This window comes from Theobroma cacao, chromosome 4 (genome assembly GCF_000208745.1).
Source record: "Theobroma cacao cultivar B97-61/B2 chromosome 4, Criollo_cocoa_genome_V2, whole genome shotgun sequence".
Taxonomy (NCBI): Eukaryota; Viridiplantae; Streptophyta; class Magnoliopsida; order Malvales; family Malvaceae; genus Theobroma; species Theobroma cacao.
In genome coordinates, this window is record NC_030853.1 from 31,735,056 (window position 1) to 31,761,269 (window position 26,214).

The 26,214-nt window shown below is 38.3% G+C and overlaps 3 protein-coding genes across 4 annotated transcripts; all 3 read right to left on the reverse strand.

The window, feature by feature from the left end:
* Positions 276-10,218, reverse strand: LOC18603757 (pleiotropic drug resistance protein 3). The gene is made up of 24 exons (XM_018119440.1): positions 9,781-10,218; positions 9,498-9,621; positions 9,032-9,114; positions 8,063-8,147; positions 7,392-7,551; positions 7,179-7,255; positions 6,519-6,572; positions 6,329-6,419; positions 5,898-6,199; positions 5,534-5,815; positions 5,117-5,430; positions 4,742-4,902; positions 4,536-4,639; positions 4,088-4,241; positions 3,876-3,995; positions 3,642-3,715; positions 3,221-3,553; positions 2,820-3,110; positions 2,598-2,681; positions 2,333-2,466; positions 1,968-2,195; positions 1,502-1,673; positions 971-1,225; positions 276-691 (listed from the first exon to the last, which is right to left on the reverse strand). The coding sequence occupies exons 1-24, from the start codon at positions 10,173-10,175 to the stop codon at positions 425-427; spliced, it is 4,344 nt and encodes a 1,447-aa protein (XP_017974929.1). The 5' UTR covers positions 10,176-10,218; the 3' UTR covers positions 276-424.
* On the reverse strand, positions 12,329-15,088 carry LOC18603758 (pentatricopeptide repeat-containing protein At3g06430, chloroplastic). The gene is made up of 2 exons (XM_007035907.2): positions 14,365-15,088; positions 12,329-14,064 (listed from the first exon to the last, which is right to left on the reverse strand). Exons 1-2 carry the CDS (start codon positions 14,728-14,730, stop codon positions 12,955-12,957), a joined length of 1,476 nt encoding a protein of 491 aa, XP_007035969.2. The 5' UTR covers positions 14,731-15,088; the 3' UTR covers positions 12,329-12,954.
* LOC18603759 (squamosa promoter-binding-like protein 12) lies at positions 15,208-22,961 on the reverse strand. 2 transcript variants are annotated; one of them, XM_018119439.1, is made up of 10 exons: positions 21,776-22,961; positions 21,359-21,540; positions 19,252-19,895; positions 18,627-18,701; positions 18,431-18,538; positions 18,222-18,339; positions 17,907-18,048; positions 17,590-17,740; positions 16,296-16,934; positions 15,208-15,946 (listed from the first exon to the last, which is right to left on the reverse strand). In XM_018119439.1, the coding sequence occupies exons 1-10, from the start codon at positions 22,357-22,359 to the stop codon at positions 15,491-15,493; spliced, it is 3,099 nt and encodes a 1,032-aa protein (XP_017974928.1). In that variant the 5' UTR covers positions 22,360-22,961; the 3' UTR covers positions 15,208-15,490. The 2 variants fall into 2 exon arrangements, with proteins under 2 accessions (XP_017974928.1, XP_007035971.2); XM_007035909.2 differs by having other exon boundaries at positions 21,359-21,523; positions 21,776-22,081.

The window sequence follows — 26,214 nt, forward strand, 5'->3', positions numbered from 1 at the left end:
GCGAGGTCCATGTGCGGAACACATTCCATACTGGAACTGCAAACAAGCTCCCTTGTTCTGGTTAAAGGCTTACAGCTTTAGGGCGAAGAAAAGAATGTTAAATGGTTTCGGTGCTTTAACGGAAGAGGCTAAACGGTAGGATACAGCATGATATAGCGGCTTTCGGGTTTTTTTCTTGTGGAAGGATGTTCCCACTTTTCCGGACAGTATGTACTAGCTGATAAGGTTCTGAGTCAACAAAATTTTCAAATGATAATAAAAATGTACAAGGAAAATTTAATTCCATTTACTCCTTTAAATAAAGAAGCCATCAGGATTGTCTTCACATATAGGGAGAAGCTTGATGAATACAAAAACATAGAAATAAATAAAAATAATTGATATTAATGGAACTCCCGATATACAGATACCAGCAATAAAACACCTACCTCCTTTGGAAGTTCACTCTTCCTATAACATAAGCAAAAAGGGTAGCAAACAGAACAGGGAAGACCAAAAGAACAACAGCTACTATGCCTAAAAATTCATGGTGAAAACCAAAGTAATCTTCTAAGAAAGCAGCGACCGTCTTAGTTTCTCCAAAAGCCAACATTTCTTTGTCAATATCTCCATACTGTGAAGTGAGCATGCCATTCAGTGCCCAAGACGTGGGACATAAATAATACAACCAGAGCCACCACTTTGGTATTTGCTGCAAGAAAGGTACAGAGATGTAACTGAGTTGCTATTTTTCCATACTTAAAACATACTTGGGCATAACATGCCATGTTCAGAAGTTTGAACTACAAACACCTAAAATGGTCCTTCAATAAGACGTGCTCACCATCTTTTACCTATTCTATCAGTTTCACGCATGAGAATATCAAGGTTTGACATGATCTCCACTATGCAGAAACCATCATGAACTACTAAAAATTTTGTACATTATACGAAATCACTCGGATAAGGACTTGATAATTTAGAAGCTTACTGGTCTTGGTATTATGAATCCAGAAAACAAATTCAACATTGTGTAGGCAGATGATGACAAAATGGAAGCCACTTGAACATTTGGAGTCAGTGACACTAGCAGCATCCCCAGGTAGTTGAAGTATAGCAGTGAACAAAACATACTATAGAATGACCAGAATATTTTATAGGCTGACAAATAGTAGCCAATCATTGGATATGTGATGATCACATAAATAACTGCTAGGATAAACAAGAATGGAATCTCAACAAGCACCTACAAAATCAAAAACCAATTTATCAGGAGGAATCAAGAAGAGCCAGTACAAAAACCCCTTAATTATACATTGGTTACTATTTGAGGGCATAAAACTTCCAAGTCCAAAAACTAAAGAAAAAGGTTTTCCATGATCGAAAGAACCATGAAAATAATTGAACTACGGTAGTAAACAGGTACTTTTAAAGTCTAAACCAATTTCATCAGCTGCTTCTGTCTTGAAATGCTTTAAATTCAGACAAAATTAAATACCAAGTTTTTATGAGAAGTTTAAACCTGTGCAAATGAATAGGCCCATGAAGAGTACATTCCTGCAAATTTTTCCCGGTAAAAAACTGTGCGCTCTGTTGCAATATATGGTAGAACTGTTGAACAATTGTTTATGCCAAAGAAAATTATGACTGCATACATGGAACCAACTACATTGAACAGGTCTTGTTGGTTATTTCTACAAAACAAGAAACAGAACACGAAATCAGTCCTTTCCAATAGCATATACTCACAACTATAGCCTTGAGCATTTAGAGATATCCAATGCAAAGGTTTCCCTATGATACTAGAAATGATTGTATCTAGATAGAGAGAAGAAAATGGTTTACATGCGAAAATGCGTACTGCTTGCCATGAGCCAGGGAAGATAAAGAGAGAAGCAGGCAGATTGAATATTAAAGAATTATTTAGAGAAACAAAGGTGACAAATGTAAAATAAATAAGTAGAGTTTCAAAATTTGTGGTCACTGACATTTTTTTTCCTCGCTGCCAGAATAGCACGCCAAACAGCAGAGACGAGGCAGAAATGAAAATGATGCGTGTCAAATTGTATGAAGGACTTCGCCAATAAGACAAACACTGTTTCCACAGGCATGCTTTGAACTGTTCCCAACCATTCTGAGGGAAGCGAGTAGGAAAATGTAAATCTTTTGAACCTGGAGTCGATGAGCTCAACTGCTTAACCAACTCCTTGTTTTCCCTACAGTGGCAAGACCAAAGGAGTCACATGCAAGGCCAACACTTTATACTTCCATGGCAAATGAATATTATTTACAAGCTCTACATTTTCCTAATAATTACTTTCTAATTTATATTTTCTCTAGTATCTTTACTTACTTATACAAGGTGGAGCCCTCATAAATTTGAGCAAAATCTATGCCCATTCCAGCTTCTGCTGATTTAGAAGTAACTTCCAACATCCATGTTGCTGGATTATAGTTATCTATGATCTTGGGCACTCCAGGGATATTCTATAGCAATAATGGGAGAAAGACTAATCAGCTTCAGGACCCAAATTATGTTTCTCAGAGACTACAAGTGTTGCATCTCAGACAATAATGGGAAAACGTTTGAGCTATTATAATTCCTAAAGTTGACTGACCTGAAAGTATTCAATAACCTTACTGGAGTTATGACCCAGCGGCCCAGAGTAGATAATCCGTCCCCCAGTTTTCATCAAAATCAACTGCAAGGAGAGGAATGCATAATGATTTTCCTTTTTCAATTACTGAGTCAGAACCAGGAGCCTTCTCATGGAAAAGAGGTCCGAAGACAAGTTAATCCCATTATTTGGAAAAAGAAGAGGTATACAAAGTACTCTTACCTCATCAAATTCCTCAAAGATGTCAATGCTTGGCTGGTGGATGGTGCAAACAACTGTTCTTCCAGTTTCAACAACATTTTTCGCTGCTCTCATAACAACTGCAGCCGCTCTTGCATCCAAACCTGAAGTAGGCTCATCCATAAATATGATAGATGGATTGGCGACAAGCTCCACAGCTATGGTCAGCCTTTTCCGCTGCTCAGTTGATAGCCCATTGACTCCGGGTATGCCTACTAAAGAATCTCTAATCCCATCAAGCTCTATAGTTTCAATGACCTTATTAACAAATTCCTGAGGATAATCAATAGAAAATTTTTTGTAGAAATCAATATCAATAATCAAATCCAGCATCGGATTTTAAAAAAAGAATGTACAGTCATGGTCTGAAAAAGGTATCATACAGCCTTAGTTTTTGAATCAATCTGAGATGGGAGGCGCAGCCAAGCAGAATACACTAGCGATTCTTCCACAGTGATTTGAGGAGAGTGTATATCATTTTGCTCACAGTAACCTGATACCCTTGCAAATGTATCTTGAACCTTCAGGTACCCACCAATTCTAATCTCTCCTTCAATAATACCACCAGTTTTTCTTCCAGAAAGAACATCCATAAGAGTTGTTTTCCCTGCTCCACTGACACCCATCAATGCTGTCAAAACACCAGGCCTGAATGCACCCGTAATGTCCGAGAGAAGCTGTAGCCTTTTATGCTTAAAACCTCGTTCTCTCATTTCCTGAAACAAAATAAGGGCATCAGCAACTGCAGAATAACAACTGACAACTACCTGAAAGATAAATGTAAACCAGCAGCAGAAGAGCTACCAAAGGGGTGTCTACGTAGTATTGCACATCTTGAAATGTTACAGTTAACGGCTCAAAAGGTAAAACCATTTGTCCTGTGAAATTTACAAATAACACCAGTAAGAAAAGCGGGAAGACATATGTAATACATCCACACATAAGATATACATTACCATGAAAGAGAGGACAAATATACATAATCTACGTATCCTATGTGGTCATGTGGACAATAAGACTTCTGTTTATCATGCTCACCAGTTTTAGATACTGCAACATTTCCAGGATCAACAGTGGATTTACTATCATTGTCATCGATTTTTCTGTGTAGTTGAGAGTACCTGTCAAAAGAAATAATAGCCCGAGACTTTCCTGGAGCTGAATGCATATAAATGTATGGCTTAGCACATATGCCAAAAAGAATTTTACTTATTAAAGAACCTATACTTCTCAGCAGAAGATAAACTTACGCTTCAAGAAAGTCAAAGCAAAGGTAAAAACAACGTTGAAAAGTAGTATGAACCCAAATAAAGCTGCAACTGATATCCAGTAAAAGTAGCTACCGAAGCTCAATCCTCGACTTTCTAGAGTTTGTTGCCCTATGCTTGTATTTCCAGACATCACCTGTAAATACAATTGAAAAGAAAATGATATCCACAAACAAATGAATAACTGTTGAAGGCTTACAGGATGCGATCATCATGTCACTAAACATGAAAATGTAATTTGACCGAAAAGAAAAATCTAAATCATATAGGGAGGAAAATATTTTCAAACACTTGTTAGCATTACTACATCCCAAGAATCTTTTGTAGGAACTAAAGAACAAAAGAAAGAAATAAAATTAAACAGCCTAAACAGGCTGACTAAACCAACTACCACACCCTTACTACTGAGATTGTTGGAGCAGCCAATTACCTTTTCCCACCGGGGAGCAAGAAATTCATTCACAGTCAGGCCTATCTCACCATACGTCAAAGGAGAAAGCCAAAATCCCCATCCCAGCCAAGTCGGCATAGATGCTGCAACCAATAAAAGGAAGGCGGGAGTTAGCAGAAAAGCTTAGCTCTTATGTGAACAAATGTCATTTACTTTAGTTAGAAAATAGCTCGCAGAAATCTTACGTCTGGGGAGAATGAAGCCACCGAACAGTAAAATAATCATAATGGCTAGCGCACCGGCTGTTGTGGAAGCAACTATAGTTTGGAAGAGCGAGGCAATACAACGAAACATGGATATTGAGGCTAGGTGCACACCAAAAAATAGAAGGAATTGACGGAAGAACCTAATAATGATAATAGAACATACAATAAATTGGAGTCAACACAGAAGTTAAATCCACTCGTGGTGTAAAACTGTGTAACTCAATCCTGAGAGTTAAATAGTTAAACTCATCAGCCATGAATTTCGTTTAAGTCCAACTTCCATATTATTGTCCGACATTACCAGCATACGATTTAGCTATTCCAGAACAACAAAGGTTTCCATATGCAACTGACCTTCCAACCTCAGGGCTGTAGCCTATGACGTAATAAGTCATAGACGTCCAAACAAAGGACTCCAAAAGTGAAAGCGGAACTTTTAGGACTGCTGCAGGAATCGCATAAGCCCAGGCAGGGTAGAAGCATAACTCTCTCTGCTTATAGAAAACTGCAATTCTTGAAACAGTCATGCTCAACTCTGGAAACCCATCAACAAGAAGTATCACAAGTGCATAAAATAAAGAACCCATAAAATAACTTGAATGGATGACATCAACAGCCATTCGGGTGCGCAGGAAAACTGTCATTGTTATTGAAGCAATTATGACAAGCTGCAAAGAGAAATGACCCAAAAATATTGCTTTCAGATATAAAGATAACCATGTATGCTGGTCATAAATGATGAAAGTATGAAGCAAACAAAATGTAAATTACCTGGACAGATTTAAACACATAAGTAAAAGAATTTCTCTTCATTAGAAGAAACTCCCTCAATGAACAAGCTCTAAACAGCTCCCATTTACTCAGAGAGTATGATTTAAAGGATAGGGCATTTCTGTGGCTTTCAGATTTGTAAAATGGCTTGGAGAGCGCCTCATCTAAATTCAGGCCAATATGACACTCTTTGAATCTTTTTATGAACTGGTCAACAGAAACATAACTGTAAGGTTGCTCTTCGTAGTACCAATACTGCGCTTGATCTTTTCTTGAGATTACCTGAACCAGATACAAAAAGGCAACCATCTAAGAAATGAATGAAAAGATGGAAATAAGACAATGATGAACCTGGTAAGTATACCTCCTGAAGGAAGTCAGCAATGCCCTTTCTTTCCGGACACTTAAATCCACAGTCCTCAAAGAATTTGCAAATATAACTGCGAGGGCCATGATACACAATTTTCCCTTCTGCCATCAGAATAACATCATCAAAGAGATCAAAGGTCTCTGGTGCAGGCTGAAGAAGTGATATCAATGCAGTAGCATCAGTAATATGCACCAGATGCTGAAGGCAGGACACGATCTGGAAAGTGGTTGAACTGTCAAGACCATTTGATATTTCATCCATGAACAGAGCTTTTGTTGGCCCCACAATCATCTCGCCTGCGTTTAGAAAAATAACTTACTCAATCCCTGGGCAGCTAATTCCACAACAGCGTACAAAACAGTATTCCTGCCAAAGAAATGACCAAATGCCTTAAACTAGTAAGTCTACCCTCAAACGTCCACTACCTGTTGTCAGTCTTTTATTTTGACCACCTGAGATACCTCTTCTTATGGCATCTCCAACCATTGTGTCTGCACAGATGTCAAGTCCAAGAATCTGAAAATATAAATTGTTTTAAAACAAATCCTTGCACAGCCAAGTGTCAAAATGAAATTACATAATATTCAGCTCTATAAAAGAGAAATGGTGAATTACCTTCAAAATATAATCTGTTTGGAGAGTACTTTCTTGTCCTTCAACTGATATTGCCTGTGAAACAGATTTAAATACTAAAGGTTAAACCAATAGAATACAGAACATTCTAAGAAGCATGAGTATATAATGCGTTCAGAAAAATGTGAGAAATTATTATCAAAATTGAATTGGAACAATAATTTTCTCCTTTGATGAGTAAAAACGTAACAGAGACTCTGACCTTTGATAAAGATAATTGGTTAAATGCAGATTGAACCTTACTTTAATTCATTTAGTGACACAGGAAATTCATGTTAAGTGAATCATGCCAAGAAATACGCATATGCAACAAAGTATCCACTTCTTATCTAGGATTAAAATCCTCTAAAGCATACATAGCATTATGCCCAGCAAGAATGAGAAGCAAATTCTAGTGTTCTAATTTAAAGGCAAAAATCCATATGTTATCAGATTCCTTTATGTGAAACAAAGAGCCCCATCCCCCCGCCTCATTTCTCACTTTGGCCTTGCTCAACTGTACCCTGAAAACATTTCTTTCTCAACAAACTATAAGGCGCAACACAGTGACCATACGTATAATTGAGTAAATTATGGAACATTGCCTTCACTAACAAGAAACGTTGTGACCTTGGAAAGAAAATGGACAAGCTAAATGTTTACCTTCATGTAAGCATCTATGTCGGGATCAGGGACTACCCCAGCCTGCTTCTCTCTCCGGCTGACTTCTTTCATGATTTCTTTCATACAGATAAAAGAAAATAATATATATACATATATGTAAATAAACCACTGAAACGGTATCCAGTTGAGAACCTGACAAGATTAAAATATGTACAAGAAAATCGCTTGGTAATATCGTCAAGGAGCTCTTACCAGCTCGGCTTCCTATTCCCTGAAAACGTGCAGAAAAATCTATTATTTCCCTAACTGTCATCTCTGGGGTATGCAGATCATATTGGCTTATATAAGCGGACGTTTTCTGAGGAACAAATTCTTCCAGTCGGTAGCCATTGTAATTTACTTCCCCTGCAACCTTTTAAGAAGTAAAGAGCGAAAAAATTTATAAGAAACCCCATTATTGTCTTGGTGATCAAGATCCCACTAAACACTAATGGCTTAGAGTACCAGGTGGTCATTCAATCCTATAGCTCGATAAAATATGCAGCTTTTTTTTTTACACACATACAGAAGAGCTTAAGGCAAAATGCAGCATAGAGCTTTATGAAGTTAACTGAGTCTTAACCAACCAAATTCATATTAACTTTTTCAATGTTCTCAGAGTAGGCAAAACAATGCAGAACTGCTAAATCGAGCTTACATAAACTTCAAAATGTCAAGTAAAACTGGAATGGCTGAACCAAGTTTTAGAACATTCTTAAACTGTACTTTTGCCTAAATATGGTGAATTATATTGTAGAAAACTTCTTTTTTTTTTTTTCTCATTTTTTACCATAAACTCTTTTATTTCCATTTGTAACAGCATCAAGCTCATGTCGCAAGTAACACTTTAAAATATTTCCTAGAAGACATTAGCATCAGCAGACCTTAAGAGATTGGCTTAGTTTCCCGGATAGCGCCAGCAGTAATGTGCTTTTACCACATCCTGGAGGGCCAAGCAATAAAGTCATTCTGCAGGGAAAATGAATGAGATTTAGTCAATTTAGACAGAAAAAGCTATTCAAAGAGAAACATATAGTAACAGAAAAATGTAAGTTGGAACGATTGGTTGGAAAATTACAGGTTCCCTTTTTCTTCGTCCTTTATTCCTCTCTCATTTGACTAGTTACTAGTAAAAAAATTCTTTTCCTTTATTACTTATTTCTGACAACTATAAATAATTTCACTACTTTAAGTGTACAAGAGATAAGAAAAGCTAGAATATGATAATTAGAAACCCAAAAACTGACTTATGCTTTAGGCATCAGATGTCTATGTGTATATAGTGCAGCTTCAGGCTCAATCAAGGTCACTCTATTCCGTGAAAATGTCAATTCGTTCCATTAGCAAGCGTCAAAGCTGGCTAAGACTGTAAGACAACCACACACACTATATCTTTTACCCTATCGTGAGTTTATTTTCCGTTCAGACTCAGAAGACGGAAGCAAGTGTGATTGAATTTTCCTTGCTGCGCTATAAATTCTGTCTTGGAGGAATTGTGCTTGTGCACATGGTCTTTTATTTTAATTGTCATAGGTTGTCTGAACTGCAAGTTTAGATCTGCTGCTCTTGAGTTTATGCTATCGGTTTTAGACTCAAGTCTTGTACTGCCGGTAAGTTTTTTGTACATGATGTCAAGGTGTCTTATATCCTGCCCAAGCAGACAAATTCTGGCTTGCTCTTTTGTTCTCCCTGGACTATTTCAGGTTTTCCCTTATGGGATGATTGATAAAATTCTTATCTTGACTGAGCAAAAAAAAATATCTCAGTGCATCAGACAGAGTTCATGGGTGCCTTTCTAGCTATATAGGATTAACGAAAAAACTTAACAATTTCTGAATACTCCAGGGGTGTACCTTCCTGGTTTAATGATACCGCTGACATCTTTGAGGATGCTTATCTTGGCTTCTTGTCTTAAACCTGACAGATTGGTTAAACCCTGTGACAAGCAGGAAAAAAGAAACTTAGCCAACTTAAAAATAGGAAAAGGAAACTGATTTCAAATTTCTGAAGTGAGTTCCTGGTGATCAAAGGCTAATCAACTTCCCATGGCGTTTGATTATGGGAGAGCATAGCAGCTAAAGGACTCAATTACTGGACGAATATAAAAATTATCCACTGATGGACCCGGCAATGGATATTGAGAAAATTAGTATTCAACAATTCAAAGGGTTCAACAGATAGAAGTGGAACAGTCAAGACTGCCTTATGGGAAAGCTTAAGCCATATCAGGATTTATACCGTATAATTAGCACTTATAATGAAGGGCAAAAGCTTTTAAGCTCTGAAAAGTAAACCCAAATAATGAGCACAGGTACTCACTGAAAGCATGCTTTTAGTGGCGTTCCAGAGAGTGGGAAGAGGCTTGCCATGAACTAATTGGCATGCTGCTTCGACATTGAGATTCTTATATCTTACTTCCACAGTCGGTAACTTGACCCCTACCCTGAAAGACATATTAAGTTGTAACTTATAGATCACAATAACATATTCATAGTTGCCATTACCGCTAAAGTCTTACTTAGTTATATAGCTAAGCATTTAGAACGGAAGTGAATGTGTGCCAGAGAGAGAACAAGGACAAAAGAGAGGGATAATGATTTACTTGTCAATTCTGTCCCTAAGTTTCTGCAACAGACGCAGGTTATCATTTTCAATTTGTTTGATGAGCTTCTCTACGAACATGTGCCGCTCATCAGCTCCAAGTTTGGTGACATTAACAACCCTTTTTTCTTTGAAATTTCCATTGCCTGACGTTCCGTTTTCTTCCTTATCGTCAAACAAAGCAGTAGTAATCCGTTCAAACGTTGGCAATCTCTGAACTGCAGCCCATTGCAAATCATATCCATCATCAACATCATCACCTTCACTATGATGCGCCGAAATCACACTGCGGAAACTTGAGACATGGCTTCTGAATGAGGACCTGATGCTCTTTCCAATTTCTGATAACTCAATCCGCATAGATTCTATCTCGTCATGACCCACCAGTTGAGCCATTGCTTGATAAGATTCCAAAGTGTTAGAAAGTTAATTAGGAGCCAGGAAGGAGGAGTGCCTATTCGAGTGTATAAATACAGATATTCCTTGGAATGATTAAATCCGTTACGTTTTCAAAGACAAAATTAAACTGGAAGTGGATGAGGTAATGCAATGCGTCATGCCTCTCGTGTTGTTGTCATGGACAGGCTCACAGCAAGAAACTGGCCATTGAAAGTGCTGCGGGCACACATGACTAGTCTGATGAAGTTGAGCACCGCTTCTATTCAGGCATGTACATATTGCTTACATATTGGTTGACGTTAGAAGAAACAAAGCCAAAAATGGTTAAATTAATATTGTGAAAACAAGAAACAAAACTTTGAACAAAGGCAGCTTATAATATTTAGAGCGTGGATCATTCGGTTTAGACCAAGCAAAAATTTATTCCCTTACTTTCAGCTTCTGAAGCATTGGATTGGATTGGATTGGAGTGCAAGTGCAGTGCAGCCTATATATGTCATCAACACAACATTTTTCAACATTTGTCCGACCCCTTGTGTGATGTATCACCTTCTTTGAGTTGAAACGTCTATTACATAGGCTTCCTTATTTAACCACGTGTCAGTTAAATCACTGTTCACGTTTTTTAATCTCCCAACGAATCTTCGCAGAAGAGTTAGTCAAACCACGGTTGTCCATGAATCAAATTGAAATCTCTTTCACCCATGAGTCACTCAACGCACATTTTCAAGCTAGGAGTTTCAGACCTCTGTCATTCATGCCCAGGCTTTAACAAAAGGGTTTGAAATCTCTGGTTTTGCTTGCTAAGTCCATTGCATAAGTAAAAAGAAGACCCAAGGGGCTTTCTCATTCTATGTGAGCTAGGACAATGGCCACGTTTTCAATCTCTCAGCCCATGTGAGTCAAACTTTGCAAAAGAAATATCAAGAGCCATGAACCATCAAACTCAAATCTCTTTTGCCCATGAGTCAGTGAAGCCACCTTTTGAACCTAGAAGTTTTAGACCGTCAAATGACGCAACGGTTTGAAATCTTTGGCATGGCTTCTGAAATGTGAGTAACAAAAAGTTGCACTCCACCGCGTTGAGGTGGGTACCTTTCTCTAGTTATATTAAATGGAAGCTTTCAATTGTCAATTATCTATTAATATTTAAAGAAAATTACAGAATATAAAAATATTTGAATAAATAATAAAAATAACAATTAATTGAATAAAATGAATAATGACTTACCAAAATGATTGGAAGATCTTAAAATTGCTTTCACAAAGTTGATTCATTCTAAATAATTATAAAAGCATAAGATAAAAAATGGTAATTAAAATTGAAGATAATTTTTTAAAAAATTTCATCATCAAAATTAAAAAAATTTTAATAAGTGTAATTAATATTCGTTTTATTTTGACTTTCAAAAAATATTCATTTTATTTTAATAATTTTATTATATAAATTATGTCGCTTATCAATAATTACTTTTAATATATTATATTTTTTCAATATAAATTTTATTTCGTTATTAGAGCCATTTAATTAACAAAATATGATTATTTCAACATTAACATATATTAAGATATTAAAAATCAAATGTTTTCAAAAAGTTATTTAAATAAAAAATTTTGCTTAGTAAGACATGAGAAAATATTTTAAAAATATATTTTTTTAAATAATTATTTTCAATTTATTATTATTATTATTATAATAATTTTTTTAAATTTAAATTTAAAATTATTTATTATTATTATTATTAAATTTAAAATTATTTTTAATGAAAAGTTCAACACCCACGTTCACCCACCACTCTAGTCATATTAACAATAACAATAGGTGAAAGCTGGGTAGAGGGAGGGTTGCCGTGTGGCACCCTCCCAACTCAATTGCATTTTTATTTTTTTGCTTAAAAAAACCCAAAAGTTTTATTTTAAAATAAGGTACGAGTCCTATCACGCTAGCTGCATCCAGTTCAAAATATTATGTAATCCAAAGAGAAACCCAACACCATAGATGCCCTTCTCTTCTTTTACAAGTTACCACTTGAAATGGATGAGCCACCAAGTATCATCTCCTCTAATGTTCAAGGACAAATTAATTATGTAGAGGGTAAGGTAATATGCTGTTCAGGAAGTAGTAAGAATGGTATTGAGAGAGAACAAAAGAATACCAAAGGCCAAAGGCAGCCTCAAGTCCGTCCCAGAGACATTATCATTAGATAGTATTTTAACAATAGTTACAGGACATCTATTCTGGCAATTCAAAGAATATGGTACTATTCAGAAGATATTCGGACAAACTGGCAAACTGGAGAAGGAATACAATAGCTGACTCAAACCCGTAAAGAGAATTGTGTCTAATCTAATGTGCTATATTTAAAAGACCAGATTCTTTCCCCACCACATGGCAGTCAACAAAAACAAGGAACATTACATCTTTGCGGTTTAGCAAAAGTCAACCCTGGCATTTGCAAGGAACTGAACTACCCCCACGGTGTAGATGGCCAACGGTTACCTCTAATTATGACAACTTTGTACATAAAAATACAGATGCCCACACGGCTTCCATCAAAACATCGATGAACCCCAAAAGGTTTCCGTCACAAAAGATCTAAGAGGAGAAGCAGTAATCAGCCACCCATTGTACAAGGCCAATGCAGAAGCTGATCAATTAGTGACTCAATTCAGGAAGACCACAGTCACGTTAAAGAAAAAGTCATGCTTCTCCGATTTAGTCATGGGAGAAATACAGCAGAAGCAGTTGCACTGTTATTGGTTTCCTTACAGTGGACTACTCAGGTAGAGAACCATTATTAAGAAACTCCTGTTTTAGTTGCTCCAAATCATAGATCTTGTCATTCATACCTTCCTTTCTATATGCCTCCACCATGATGGAGAAGGTCATTGAATTTGGTTGGCATTGCTTATCTTTCATCCGTTTAAAAACTCCCTCCATCTCCATTAAATCCTCTGCCTTTGCACATGCAGATAACACAGCATTATAAAATGAGGTATTTTCAGGTATCTCAAGCTTGGCTGCCAACTGTACGCTGCTAATAACTTTATGAAAGAGACCAGCATTGGCATATCCATTGATAAGGCAGCAAAAGGTCTTGGTGTCTGCTTTCATCCCTTCAGCCCGCATTTGATCAAATGTGTATTCCATGTGTTTTGCGTCCCCCACATCAGCAAATGCCTCAATGACATTGTTGTAAGTAGAGGTTGTCCACGGAAATTGAAGCTTACGCATGTATTCCATCACAGATGACATTTTATCATACATTCTTTTCTTCCCATAAGCACCAATCAAGATATTGAAAGTGCGTGTTTCTGGCTCAATTCCAAAATTACGGAATTTCTCATACCATCTCTCCATCATATCAATCTGACCTTTGTTACCAAACACACTGAGGATGATGTTCATTGTCCATACATCAGGTTTGCTTGCAGAGCTCTCCAACATGCCAGATAGCACTTTCTCCATCTGCTCAAATTTCCCCGCCTTGCCATATCCACTTAACACTATGTTCTGGGTAACTGTATTTGGAGTTATCAACCGCTCCTCCATTTCCCCATACAGTGATTCAACTAAGTCAAACCGCGAGGCATCAACACAAGCCTTAATTAAGGTACTGTACGTAAAAACATCAGGCTGGCAACAAGGGAGGGTTTTCATTTGGTTAAGAGTTGCAAAGGCATCGTCAATGAGATTGTTTCGACAATAAGCTGCGAGTAATGCTGTGAAAAGCTCGGGAGTAGGTTCACATCCTTCTTGAACCATATCGTGAAAAAGCTGACGGGCACGGTGGGGTTGTCCGGATTTTCCAAGAAGAACAAGTAGTTTCATATAGGTGCCTTCTTTTGGTTGGTAAAAGGGTTGATCTCTTAGCATCTCAAACACCTGAATATTCAAATTGGCCACGGTCACACAAGAAGAAAGCAATCATACTCACTTGTTTAATTTCAGAAAAAAGAATCCTACGACAGCCAAAGGGAACTGTTTTTATCCCCAAAAGTCTAAACTTTTCAAATGTTAGTAAGGGGCTTGACTTTTCTACCAGCATGGGTAAGCAAGACCAAAAAATTAGCATCTGTAAACTAATAAGAATCAATTCGAAAAGTTGTAAGACATTGTTATGTTAGAATTTGAACACCCAGAGGTAGGAAATGAAGAAGAAGAAGAAGAGAAGCAGAGAGTGACCTGGAGAGCTTGAAGCCACTGCTTCTTGAGGATGCAGTCGGACAAGGTTTCCGTGACGGTGCAGACCCAGGCTTTGGCGTTGTTCTTGCGGTCGAGTTTCTTCTTGAGATTCTTGAGGGGGGTTTTCTTGGAAGACCCAGGCGTAAAAGTGTGTGATACTGATAGGCCAGGGTATTCTCCTTCCTTCCAGTGCCTCTGCCTCTTCTTGTCAGAAACAGAAGACGGAACAGCAGCGACTGCACATGGAAAAAGCGGAGGATTGGGCTTGCTCTTGTTCTTGGAGTCGGATTCTGGACGTGGGCGTGGGAGAGGAGAGGAAAGCAGAGAAGAAGAGAAGGAAAGGGGCATTGACATTGATGGTGCCATGCTTTATCACTTATCACCAGGGGCTGGGGATGACTGATATTTTGAGACACGGAGAGAGAGCTGAGGACCGGAATCTAATTATTAGGGGAAAAAAACATGAATCAGCTTTGAATTGATGAAACCTGCCGCTAAGCCTGGAAAAAGGATGCAACTAGTTGCCAGTGAAGCCGATCTTCGCAGTTGAGTTGAGTTGAGTTGAGTTGGCCAAAATATCTTTTCCTCTTTTAACTGCTTGGTAGTATGGGACTGTTCATTTATCTTTTCTTTTACAGGAAATATAGGACTACCCATTTTCTCAACGTTTTGATTCTTTCCTTCGTGTTTGTAGCATTTTAACAGATACGAGGATTACGGGTATAATAACGGCCCAAACTTGATTTCATCATATTTGCTTCTTTCTAGAAAAAAGAAAAGAAAAACTTGCCCCATGAAATAGCAGCTCAGAAGACACTTCACCCGAGAAAGAAGCCGAAGCAATGAAGCAATGAACTTCCTTAAATATTTCAGAAATCCTAGTCCGTAGGGGGACTGGGGGAGTGTCGACAAATTCACCATTTGGGAGAAAACAGGGGTGATTACTTGATCAATAGAATACACCTACATAGTTGGAACTTTTCCTATACGTCTATAATTGAAGTGAACTATCATAAATACATTTATGGTGTATTTTCCACTTATCTATATCCTTAAAGTTCCGCGGTGCTTCTGGAATAAAAGATAAAGACTGCCAACTTGTTCCAGCCCGTAGCTAGAAACTACCTTAGCTAGACCCATACTTCAGCAATTCCCACCTGAATGGTCGGAATACATAAAGAACTTCGGGTGAGCTTTTGAAAAGCAGGGCCACGCACACACAGACAGCAGCAATTGCCACCATCGAGAGCATTGCTGGCCTGTATACCAGGGATGTTCTGCTGTTTCCATAAGTCAGCTTCTGTTCACATGCCCTGCAACGCTGGTGCCTTGCTTTCATCTTAATCTTTTCCGTCTCCAGACTGGCTGCTTTTGCCACTCTGGTCCCATCTGATAGTTTCTGCTTGGAATTGCAGTCTAACCGGGTTCCGGAGATATCCAGCACCACATGTCCACATTCCGATCTTTTGTTGATTTTTCTCTGAACCAGGTGGATGTAGGAGTAGTGACCCCGAAGGCATGCATAATCATTAGGTGTCAGACCTGTGCTGTCTCGGGCACTTTTCCAGGCTTCAACTGCCACCTGGACAAGGCACACACCCAGATCAGCAGCAGAAGAGGAGCCCAAAGGGAGTGACTTAAGATAATATCACACCAGATATTGCTGAATCTTTACCCCAAGAAAATAAAAAATATTTTGTTTAGAAAATCCAATGAAAGTGTTTGAGAGAGAGAGAGGGACTGCAAAGATATAGATCAGCAGTTCAAGCTCAGTGAGCCATCTAGAAATCAAGTAAGATCATAAATCACTGAGCTACAAAGCGAATGCAGAGGGGCACACATCGATCATGAATTAAACTCAACAGCATGCTTTCCAATAACAACATAAAGCATTATATATTAAAAATATGCAGAGAGACATGAAGAGATACCAATCCAGGATCATCAGTTAATGCATCTAAGACATTCTCAGAGCCTTCCTTACTAGCTGCCACGTGAAGAGGAGTCAACCCAGCAGGCCCGGCAACATTTGGTTTAAAGATGAATCCATTGTAGTTTACATCCACCAGTGGCTTCTGCTCAGATCCTGGCTTATCCAATACTTTATCTGGGACATATCTTAATAGTAATTCTACCATGGGCCTGCAATTTCTTCGGACAGCCCTGTGGAGCAGACACATATCCAACAAAGCATACTCAATAGAACCATGGTCCCCCAAATCAACTGTTCCATCAAAGAGAATGCCCAGAAGTTTCTTCACTACGGCACACCACTCATGGTCCATGGAGAATTCCATAAGCCACTCGAACCTTCTGAAAGGGAAGAGATTTGAATTGGGGTTCACGTGACCCAGCCTCCAATGCAAGTGATTTCTGTGAAGAAGCCATCCCATTTCATGTATAAAATCCAGTGCTTGATTCTTGGATTCCATTTTCTCAGCATTTTTATTGATGTCAACAGTAGGTACAACTGTCTCTATCACACCCTCCAGAGTACAGATCTCAGAACACACTTCTTGCTCTGCAACTATAAATGGAAAAAAGGTGCTGCTAAGTCCATGGTCTTCAACCTGATAGAATCACATGACCAAAATCCTTGTATTAGAGTGGGAGGGGAAAGAACACTCCATCCATGCGTGAAACAAACAAAATTTTGGCAATTCTCTATTCATTTGTGTCTTTCTTTTATTTTAATCATCCAAGATTTGGTCTCAACTAGCACTTAATGGATGTCATTTTAATGATCTTTTCCAAGTCACGGACCTGATTGCCTAATTTAAAATCATATGATAGTATGCCAACAAGATGGTATGCCTATTTGGTAACAACATTTCACTGAAAATGAGACATTAAGGCTCCATAGATCTTAATTATAGGACTAATTAAGGATAACCACCTTTATATAGTATAGGACAGCAATGAAAAACATTATTCTTGATCATGAATGGGATGGAAAATTAAGAATTAGTGCTGTAAATAAACAGGTCTAACACCTCTTTTTCATTTACCTTCTTTTCTTTCATCTACAATCCCCCCTCTCCCAAACCACAGAGAACACATCGACAACTGCACTATAAAAGCTACACAGTTTTGTACTCGAGATCTATCATTTTTGTAATTTACCATATCTAACCAAATTTTACAGTGAAAAAGACAATAGAGGACCTCATTGATTAAGAAAAAGACAAAAGAACATGATCAGAAAACACCAAACAATGGAAGCACCTCAATAAATCCTCTGCCAGAAACATCTGGTATGGAGCAAAGGAAGCAAAGGGACTGGAGTTCATCCTGTTCGTTGACAGGATCAATAACCTGCATCAAGTCATAACAAGTTTCCTGCACCAGATACTTTCCTTCTATCGCACACAGTAACCTGAACCAGAGGCTTGCTGGAGTTAGTACTTGTCCAGTTAAACTAATAGCATATAAATTATTTGAATATTAGCTTTTGTTAACTCTAAGCTCCTTCACATCCTATTTCACAGAGTGAAATGGATGGAAAGAAAGTATAGCTGGATGCAAAGAGAATGAAGAAATACCTTGTGCTGGACCGATTAAGGTTAAAGCCTTTAACTATAAATTGAGCTCTCTCTGTTACAGACACAGCAATTGGTTTAATGCTTGAGATCCTGCAACATTTATGGCTTTTAAGAGGTAAAGGGGTGTCCAATACTACCCGACCTGCAGCATAGATAGGATAAATCATAGGCTTTTCTACTGGCAGCATCACTACAAGATACTAAATTTGTTAATAATGAAATGAAAAGGAGAAACTGTGACTAAAAAATCTTTCAAGCTTACAGAGAAACACATAAGACATATACAAACACAATAGCAGAGTGAGAGAGCAGAACCATTATAAATAAACGCGATAGAGTGCTGAACCCTAGCATACACCCATCCTGTTTTCCAAAAAGAGTTGTTGGACACATCAACCAACCTTCTCAAACTGGAACCCAGATCAAAGCATAGCTGTATATAAGACAGTTAGTAGGAGGATCAGTAATGCTTTTCCTCAATATTAGAATGCGATTCCCATTTTCCCATCTGTGACAAAGCATACCTCTTCCCATGCAGACTCTCTTAAACGAAGATATATTGTTAATATTACACAGCCAGGTCTTATGTAGCTTTCAATGTCCGTAGGACTGTGGGATAGCCAGTCGAGGATCTGAAAGATCAATGTTATCCACAGAATCAAACCAACTACATGAAGAATTATGAAATAGATTTTGAACCTATACAATTCTTCAAATTACCTGTCTGCGCAGAGCAATAGGAAAACCATTTGGGTCCTTTCCAAAGAGCTTAAAAACAATTCGATCAGTGCGACTCTGAAAATTGGTAAGAAAATAATGATCAAGTCAAAAAATCCTTCAAGGTCTATAAAGTAACTTCACATACTTGAGCTTTGACTCAAATAAAAAACATTTCATTACAAGTTGCTTAATTTCACTGCATTACGTTCTCTCAGTCATAGCAAAATGTACAAAACATTGGAAAATAAATAAGAGACAGTCCAACAGTCCTTCCGAATAACTTATACTAATAATTGCCTCAAAACTGAAAAATAAGTGAAACAGAGTTTCATGGCACATGCATATGTGTTGCTTGTTTGTACAAAAGTGTCTATCTTTATGGACAACAAGCATAGATAGACAGATATACAGAAAATGGAAAATATAACTTAAAAGCCTTCTGTCAATGGTCAGCATTGTTATGCTCCAACAATATTGAATTGAACATATTGAAATAACATAATATAGATGGTATTAGTCTGCGAGCAACTGTTGTCTCTCTATCCCTAAAATATAGTCAAAAGGTACTTTCAAAGGTAACGGAAGTTGAGTTCACCAAAAATAAATAATACTGATGATAATAAACCTGAGCCTCTCCACTGGAAGTAGACGGTGACTGGCTAGAAGTAGAATCTGAGTTCGCACTCAATTGAGGTGGACTTGACTTGTGTGATTCTGGCACACGGACAGAGCTATGCAAAGTCTCATTTACAGGGTTTTTAAGGACCAGAGATCTTTCTAAATTCTCCACATAGTCTTGGGAATCATCATAAACATTATTCAAGTCTATGTTATTCATTCTGATTCTCCCAACAGTAGCCTCTGGTGCATTTGCTCCAAATGGAGGGCCGCCTCCTGATGGAATCGGCATTTTAAATGGAGAACCAGACAGACTTCCATCCTGAACATCATTGTTAGCGCTTCTTCTCTGTGCCAAATTGGAAGCAGGTAGAGTCCCACAATGACCCATAGATCCCTGCCAATCTGGGATATTAGCAGAGTCATCTATTTTAGAGGCTGAACCAGAAGGCCTAGCATGTTCACTACCATTAGAAACCACATCAGTCACTTTTTCAAGATTCCCAACAGCCCTTGCAGCATTCACTACACCTTGAGAACCTTGAAGTAATCCAGATACGTTCCTTCCATCAATTGAACCACCTAGACTGGCCAGGCTCCTCAACAGATGAGAAAGCAGATCTTGATCCTTAGTTTGATCAGAGTTGTTAGCTGCAATTTTGCAAAAGCCAAAAGATCTTCAAGTCAAGGAAGGAGAATGAAGGAGGAAGTGGGAGAGAAAGTAAGGAAAATATATCATGAATAAACTGGAAGCATATCAAAATGATTTTACAAGTATGAACTTTCAGCAAAGATTACATGTTCAAGTTAAACATCTAAACAAGTAGCCTCATCCTCCAGGTTTCTTAAAACAGTAACACTAATGAGGTCAAAACTAAAGTGCAAGAATCTGCCGAGAAGCCACTGCTCAGTGGCACTATTAAAGAACCGAAAATTGAGGGGATCAAAGAGTCAACTTGATGATTGGTTGAGGACAAAGCAGAAAATCTGTCATCCACATCAGACCATAACCATCTATTTTGGTCATTAAACCTTTCTAGTCAACTTCCATGTGATCTATTGGGAAGGATAGTACACGCACATGGAGATATCTTCAAACCCAAATTGCATTACGAGTGTAAATTTTAACCCTCCTATTTTTTAGTGGGAAGCATTAGGATCTGCAAAATCACCAATCTCTTTGAAACTTAATGTGAATGCTCATGGCACCAAATTCCTTGATAAATACAGAGTTACCAAAGCTTAACCATAGACGGAGACTTTCAAAATTTTTTCTAACCCAGGATTATAATAATTTCTACCCAGAACTCCCACAAGTTTTGTCACTGTGGTGATGGGAATTGGACCTTTAGATGGCATCAACACCACAAGCACCCACCTCAAATCATGAACTGTACCTGAAAATAAGTTTTTAAACAGCAATCTGCCACAAAGTATCCCCAAGAATAACCAGCCATGATGAGAACACTGCAGAAACAGCTTTACAGAATTATCATGTGGCATAGACTCTGCCATTTGAAAATTATATCCAGTCCCAAGTTTTCCAATTTAACATCACTACATCTAAGATTTCATTTCACAATTTAAGTAATTAAAATACAATAATTCTCTTAGACCCATAAGCAACTTGTTTACTTTTCCTTTATCTTTATTTTCTGCAAACTACTACCATCCAATAATCTAGCTAAAGGAGCTGACTTGCAGGAACTTATTTTCTGGTAAGTCACTAAAATTTAGGACCCCAGACCCCAGGAACAGCACCGATGTTGTAACTCCAATTAAGATAGAAGTTTGGATGGTCATATAAGCTTTAAGCTTCAAAAATCCAGTGTTATGTCGTTCAGCATAAAGTTCTAACATTTTGTCTGGGATGCAGAGCATGTTAACCAACAAGAACACTGTCAATCCATCTATATTTGGTCGCACAAAGGAAACTGAATACTAATTTCATTGACTTATAGACAAGGTATGAAAAAGGCAATGTGCATAAAGCAAAAAATACAGGAGTGTTAATTTCATCCATAGCATTTGGTAGGTCTTCTATGCAACCAACTGACATCACTTTCCTAATTAAGCAGCAAGGTAATTAATTTTGGGCTAGAGCAGATACTTACAATGCATATTAGAGAGAATCCTCAGAAGACTTATCAACAAATAACTACTACTCCTTTCATCATTCAGCGAACCTGCAGTAGCTACATTATCAGGATGTGTCTTCCTCCGACGTCTGTTGTGGCCAGCCAAACGTCTACGACAGCTCCGCTTCCCTTCATCAAACTCTTGAAGAACATGAAACCTGCCCATGAGTATAAGCAAGTTGCATCTAAATGGACAGAAAAGATTTTTCTGCAATGCAGACTACAATTGAAAAAGCATCTAAACTCTGGTAAGTAACAAGAAATTATGTGAAATGCGCAGAAAGAAATCAATCTAATGGCCAGAATCAGGATCATAAATTATAAGTGCTCTAAGATGCAGGTTTTTGGTACTATATGTTTCAGAAATAAAGATAGTACAAAAATATAACCCACCTGCTACACTGTTGACAGAACCGCTGCATAACATTACCCACCAGTGCTTTACCGGCCTTCGAATGCATATCACAAACTTTATGCCGTCGATGATAATCCTTGGCATTGCTAAGATCAGCCCTACAGTCCTCCACTTGACACACTGCACGGCTAGAAGCAGCCCCAGTAACCTTGGTCTTCTTCCCACACTTTGCATCGTCATCCATGATAGGATAAATTTGCCCTCCAAGCTTTAGATTAAGAGAAGCAGAATCAGCATTTACCTCCTCATCCTCAGCAACTACAACCCTCCTCCTTTTCTCCACTTCCCTCTTTCCTTTCTCATTGCCTGGATTGTTATGCTCTGAACAAGAAGATGAAGTATGTGATGAACCTGCATTTGCCGGAGTTTCAGGCCCAACAGGAAACAACTGCCGACTTCTACAATCTAATGGCACGGAATTTAATGGAGTAGCTGTAAAAAGATCGCCGTCCCATTTCCAGTCATTCAAATCCCATTCTACACTCTTCTTTTCAACTGCTTTCAAATCAGATACCATTGGACCATATACATGATGAGGCTTGCCTCCAAATTTAGAATCCATTCATCAACTCAAAAATCCCCCAAAAAAGGCAAATTGCAAAGATTCCAACTCAATTAAACAAGAATCCAGTATAAAAAAGGATGAAACTTTAAACCGCTAACAAATTAGCAGCTGAAACGTCCAAGGAGATTAAACCCAGAAATCATTATCCTATTTACCCCCCTTGAACCGCGAACATTCCAAAAACAGTACCCATAAGTCCAAATAAGGGCTGCCCACATGTCCAAAGTCGTCTAATAACCCAGTAATCACCTCAAACTCCATAAAAAAAATCATCCCTTTATTTCATTACAAGAAAGTTGCTGAATTGGAGTTGATCACCAGCGGTCAACAACCTTCATAAACGAGCAGCCTCATAAAAACAACAAATATATGAACAATAAAAGAGAGAAACTTGCCGAGAACTTTGAGAGATGAAGTGGAGCCCCCGAGAGACAAGTGTGAAGAGGAGAGAATTTGGAAGACGGAGAAAGAGGCCGTGCTGTGCTGGAAGCAGAAGCGAAGGAGATAAGCTGAGGAAATTTAGGAAGAGGTTAGGAGAGAGTTTTGTGTGATATAAATGCGGCTTCAGTGGCAAGACAGAGAGAGAAAGAGAGAAAGACAACACTTTTTGTTTATTAAAAGAGTCTAGTATTTATTTTATGAGGAATCTAAGCCCCACACCCGTGTCTTTCTCGCTCTTTAAGTCAACACTGTAATAAAATGTTAGTGACATAGTACTCCTCACACATGTGGACACCCCGTATTTAACCTTTGGGACTGCCAATATTTCATCCCAGAGGCTGAGCCGCCGTGGCTGATGGCCTACTGGCTTGCCCTTGGCTGTGCCTGTAAGGAGTAATCGTAAAAGAAAGGGAGCCGAGTGGAAAAAGTAATGAAAAGGAAGCAATGGAAAGTATCATGGTGTTTTGCTGGTGCATTTTTCAAGGCTACACATCCAATTCCAATGCAAATGCAAATGCAATTAGAATTAGGTAGCATCGGGGAGGAATCTGGACAAAGTGATTGAGACCATTCCATCAGTGGACCCTCTCTTTCATTCTCTCTGTTTACTTGTTTGATCAGTGGAAGGGGGCGGCATTCGGGTTTTCGACCTTCTACTAAGCAAAAGTTGTCTACCTTTTCCATCGAACCTGATAGAAATTGATTTTCCGCAGCCTTCAATTCGGGCATTTCAACATAGCTTTACACCTGTTGTACCCCTAAAATTTAAAGAATTTCATTACAGTTTTTCTTGTATATATCTTCTTTGCTAGTAGTAAGCAACATATAAGTGATAGGAGATGATGGAGACGCTCAAGTTTTAGCCAAAGCAAGGCAGTTGCTTTCTACCATGTCTATACATTGTCAAAGCTCAAATCTGAAACAGGGAGATAAAGGGTAAAGATAGATCAGGCTTTTCATTCTTGTTCTTGGATTTGATTCTTGTTACTTTGACCAAAGGGAAGGGTTGTGAATCAAAGACGAGCTTTGTTTGTCTACTTTCAAAAGAAGCACAGCACAAGCTGTGAACCACTGAGAACCATAACATTATTCTGTATTCTGTACGCTGCAGAATACAACAGTGGTCAAGGAGTCCATTTTTATGCAGTACCCTGCTCTGCCCAATTGCCCATGCAGAGTTGAAGTAATAATTTTAACAGCTGCAAGAAAATTGCAGCAATTATACTCTTGTCATTAAAGATTGACAAGCACTTCAAGATACAAATTGTTAAAACTATTTTCTGAAACAAAAAAATCACTTGTATCCACTGCATTAAAGATTCAAGATCCTCCCCCTTCCATCAGGACCAATCACCCGGGTGCTCGATCCATCAATTGTGAGTCATTGTAGAGTGATCAGGTGAAAATAAATAGCACCCCAAAATCTATATGGAAGCAGCAAATCCATTAAAATGGAGAATGGAGAGTGGAGACCCACCATTACCAAGCATATAGATATGGTACACGGTACTCGCTACAGTAGCTAATACTATAGCTGATTGATTCTTATTTTGGATAGGGAAGGCTAAGCCTAGATGATAAGAACATAAACAACTACAAGGGAAGGGGGTAAGATTAGATTTAGATGCCCCAAAATTTTCACCATGTCCTTTTTTTTTTCTCCAATTGGTATAGCCATAGGGGCTGGAATGTACCACCTCGTGGACCTTATTTACTTGGTGTAAGGTACAATATGACTGGTTCATGAGCCATCAGTTAGATATATACTAAGTACTTACTGGACAGCGCCCTCGACCTCCATCGTTCCATTTTCCTTCAAATTATTAAATTTTTTTTATCTTTATGGATGCATTTCTACTTTCTCATCATGATTGTTGGAACTCCATTTATGGATTTGGAGAGATCAATGAGGGAAGAAAATTATGAACACAATTGGGGCATAAGCCACAACCTTAGAGAATGAGAATCCAAAGAAGTCATGTGCTTGATCCAAAACAAAATGTAGATATCAATGATGCGATGCGGTCCCCAGAGGAAATGGTTGGCAGGGCAGCTCATGTGAAGTACGGAGGATGGAGCTTGATGGGCAATCTGGACCAAATGTACGGATGTGAGTAGCTCGTCGTGCGGAGCGGAGCCCGTGTATATTTGGGGGTCCAAGCCAACCCCATCACTGCCCATTGCACAGCACATGTTGTTGATGCAGTGAAGTCAACCTAGAAGTAGAAAGAGCAGGAAGAATTGCATATCTAGGACCTCCAAAGGATATTGCATTGCATTGCATACCTAGTTAATTTAACAGCGTTGGAAAATCTTCACGACTCATAAATTGTCGTAATTAGGTAGCAAGAATTGATGAGACGTTGAGGGACGAGGAGGGGGTGGTGGTCGATTCTTGAGTACTCTTCAATCTGATTCCCCCATGCATGCATTTGAAGAAGGCTTGGTTTGGTAATTGCTTCTAATTCGACTGCTTACAACTCATAACTGCAGTGCTGACAACTGGATTACATTGCTCAAAATTTATGCAGATCAAAGTTTATGTAACTTGGACATTCATACTAGCTATTACATGTCCAAAATTATAGAACTAATGTTGGTCATCCTCTTTTCTTGCTGAAGAAGAGGAGAGAGAGGAATATTTGGGAATGGAGATATTTTGAAGGCAAATGATAAAAATGAAGCAAAGGAAGGGATGAGGAAGCATCCTTGGCATGGAGATATAGTACCATGTCCTTCCCACTAGGAGATGGGATGGGATGGGATGGGATGGGATTGTGACCCGGACTCCGTTAGAAAGATAAGAACCATTATTATTACTGGTTTTTCAATTACTATAACACTAGCACCAAAGAAGCCAGGTAAATTGTACTACTACACTAGTAGTAAATTCATTCAGAAATATAATTGACTTAATTGCACAAATTTATATACTTAATTACCATGTAGATGTAGCCTAAAGACCAAATTAATCATTGACATACGTTAGCCCTCCTAACATTGTCGTATTCTACACTTGTTCTATTGGTGAGTCTTAGTCAGATGGGGCGCCTCCTTGTTGCTACACAATATTAATATTAATATATTAACATGATGTGGAATATTGATATTCTAATACTTTTTTAAAAAAAAATGAAGAATCATTCATTCCAGAGAGGGAGTCCAACAACAAACAAAGGAGAGTAGACCACTGATTGGCAGCCAGTCTTAACCCTCCCAAAACAAACTGGTAACAAAAACACCAGTATCCCCTCCTTATTCTGCAGAAACAGAGTAACCAACTCTTTCCCTATTCACAAATGGACCCAACAAACCTGCGCTAACCCGGGAAAATAGCCAAACCAACAGACTAAAAACCAGACAGAAATAAGTAAGACATGAGAACAAATTCACTGTTCCCAACTCTTGCTA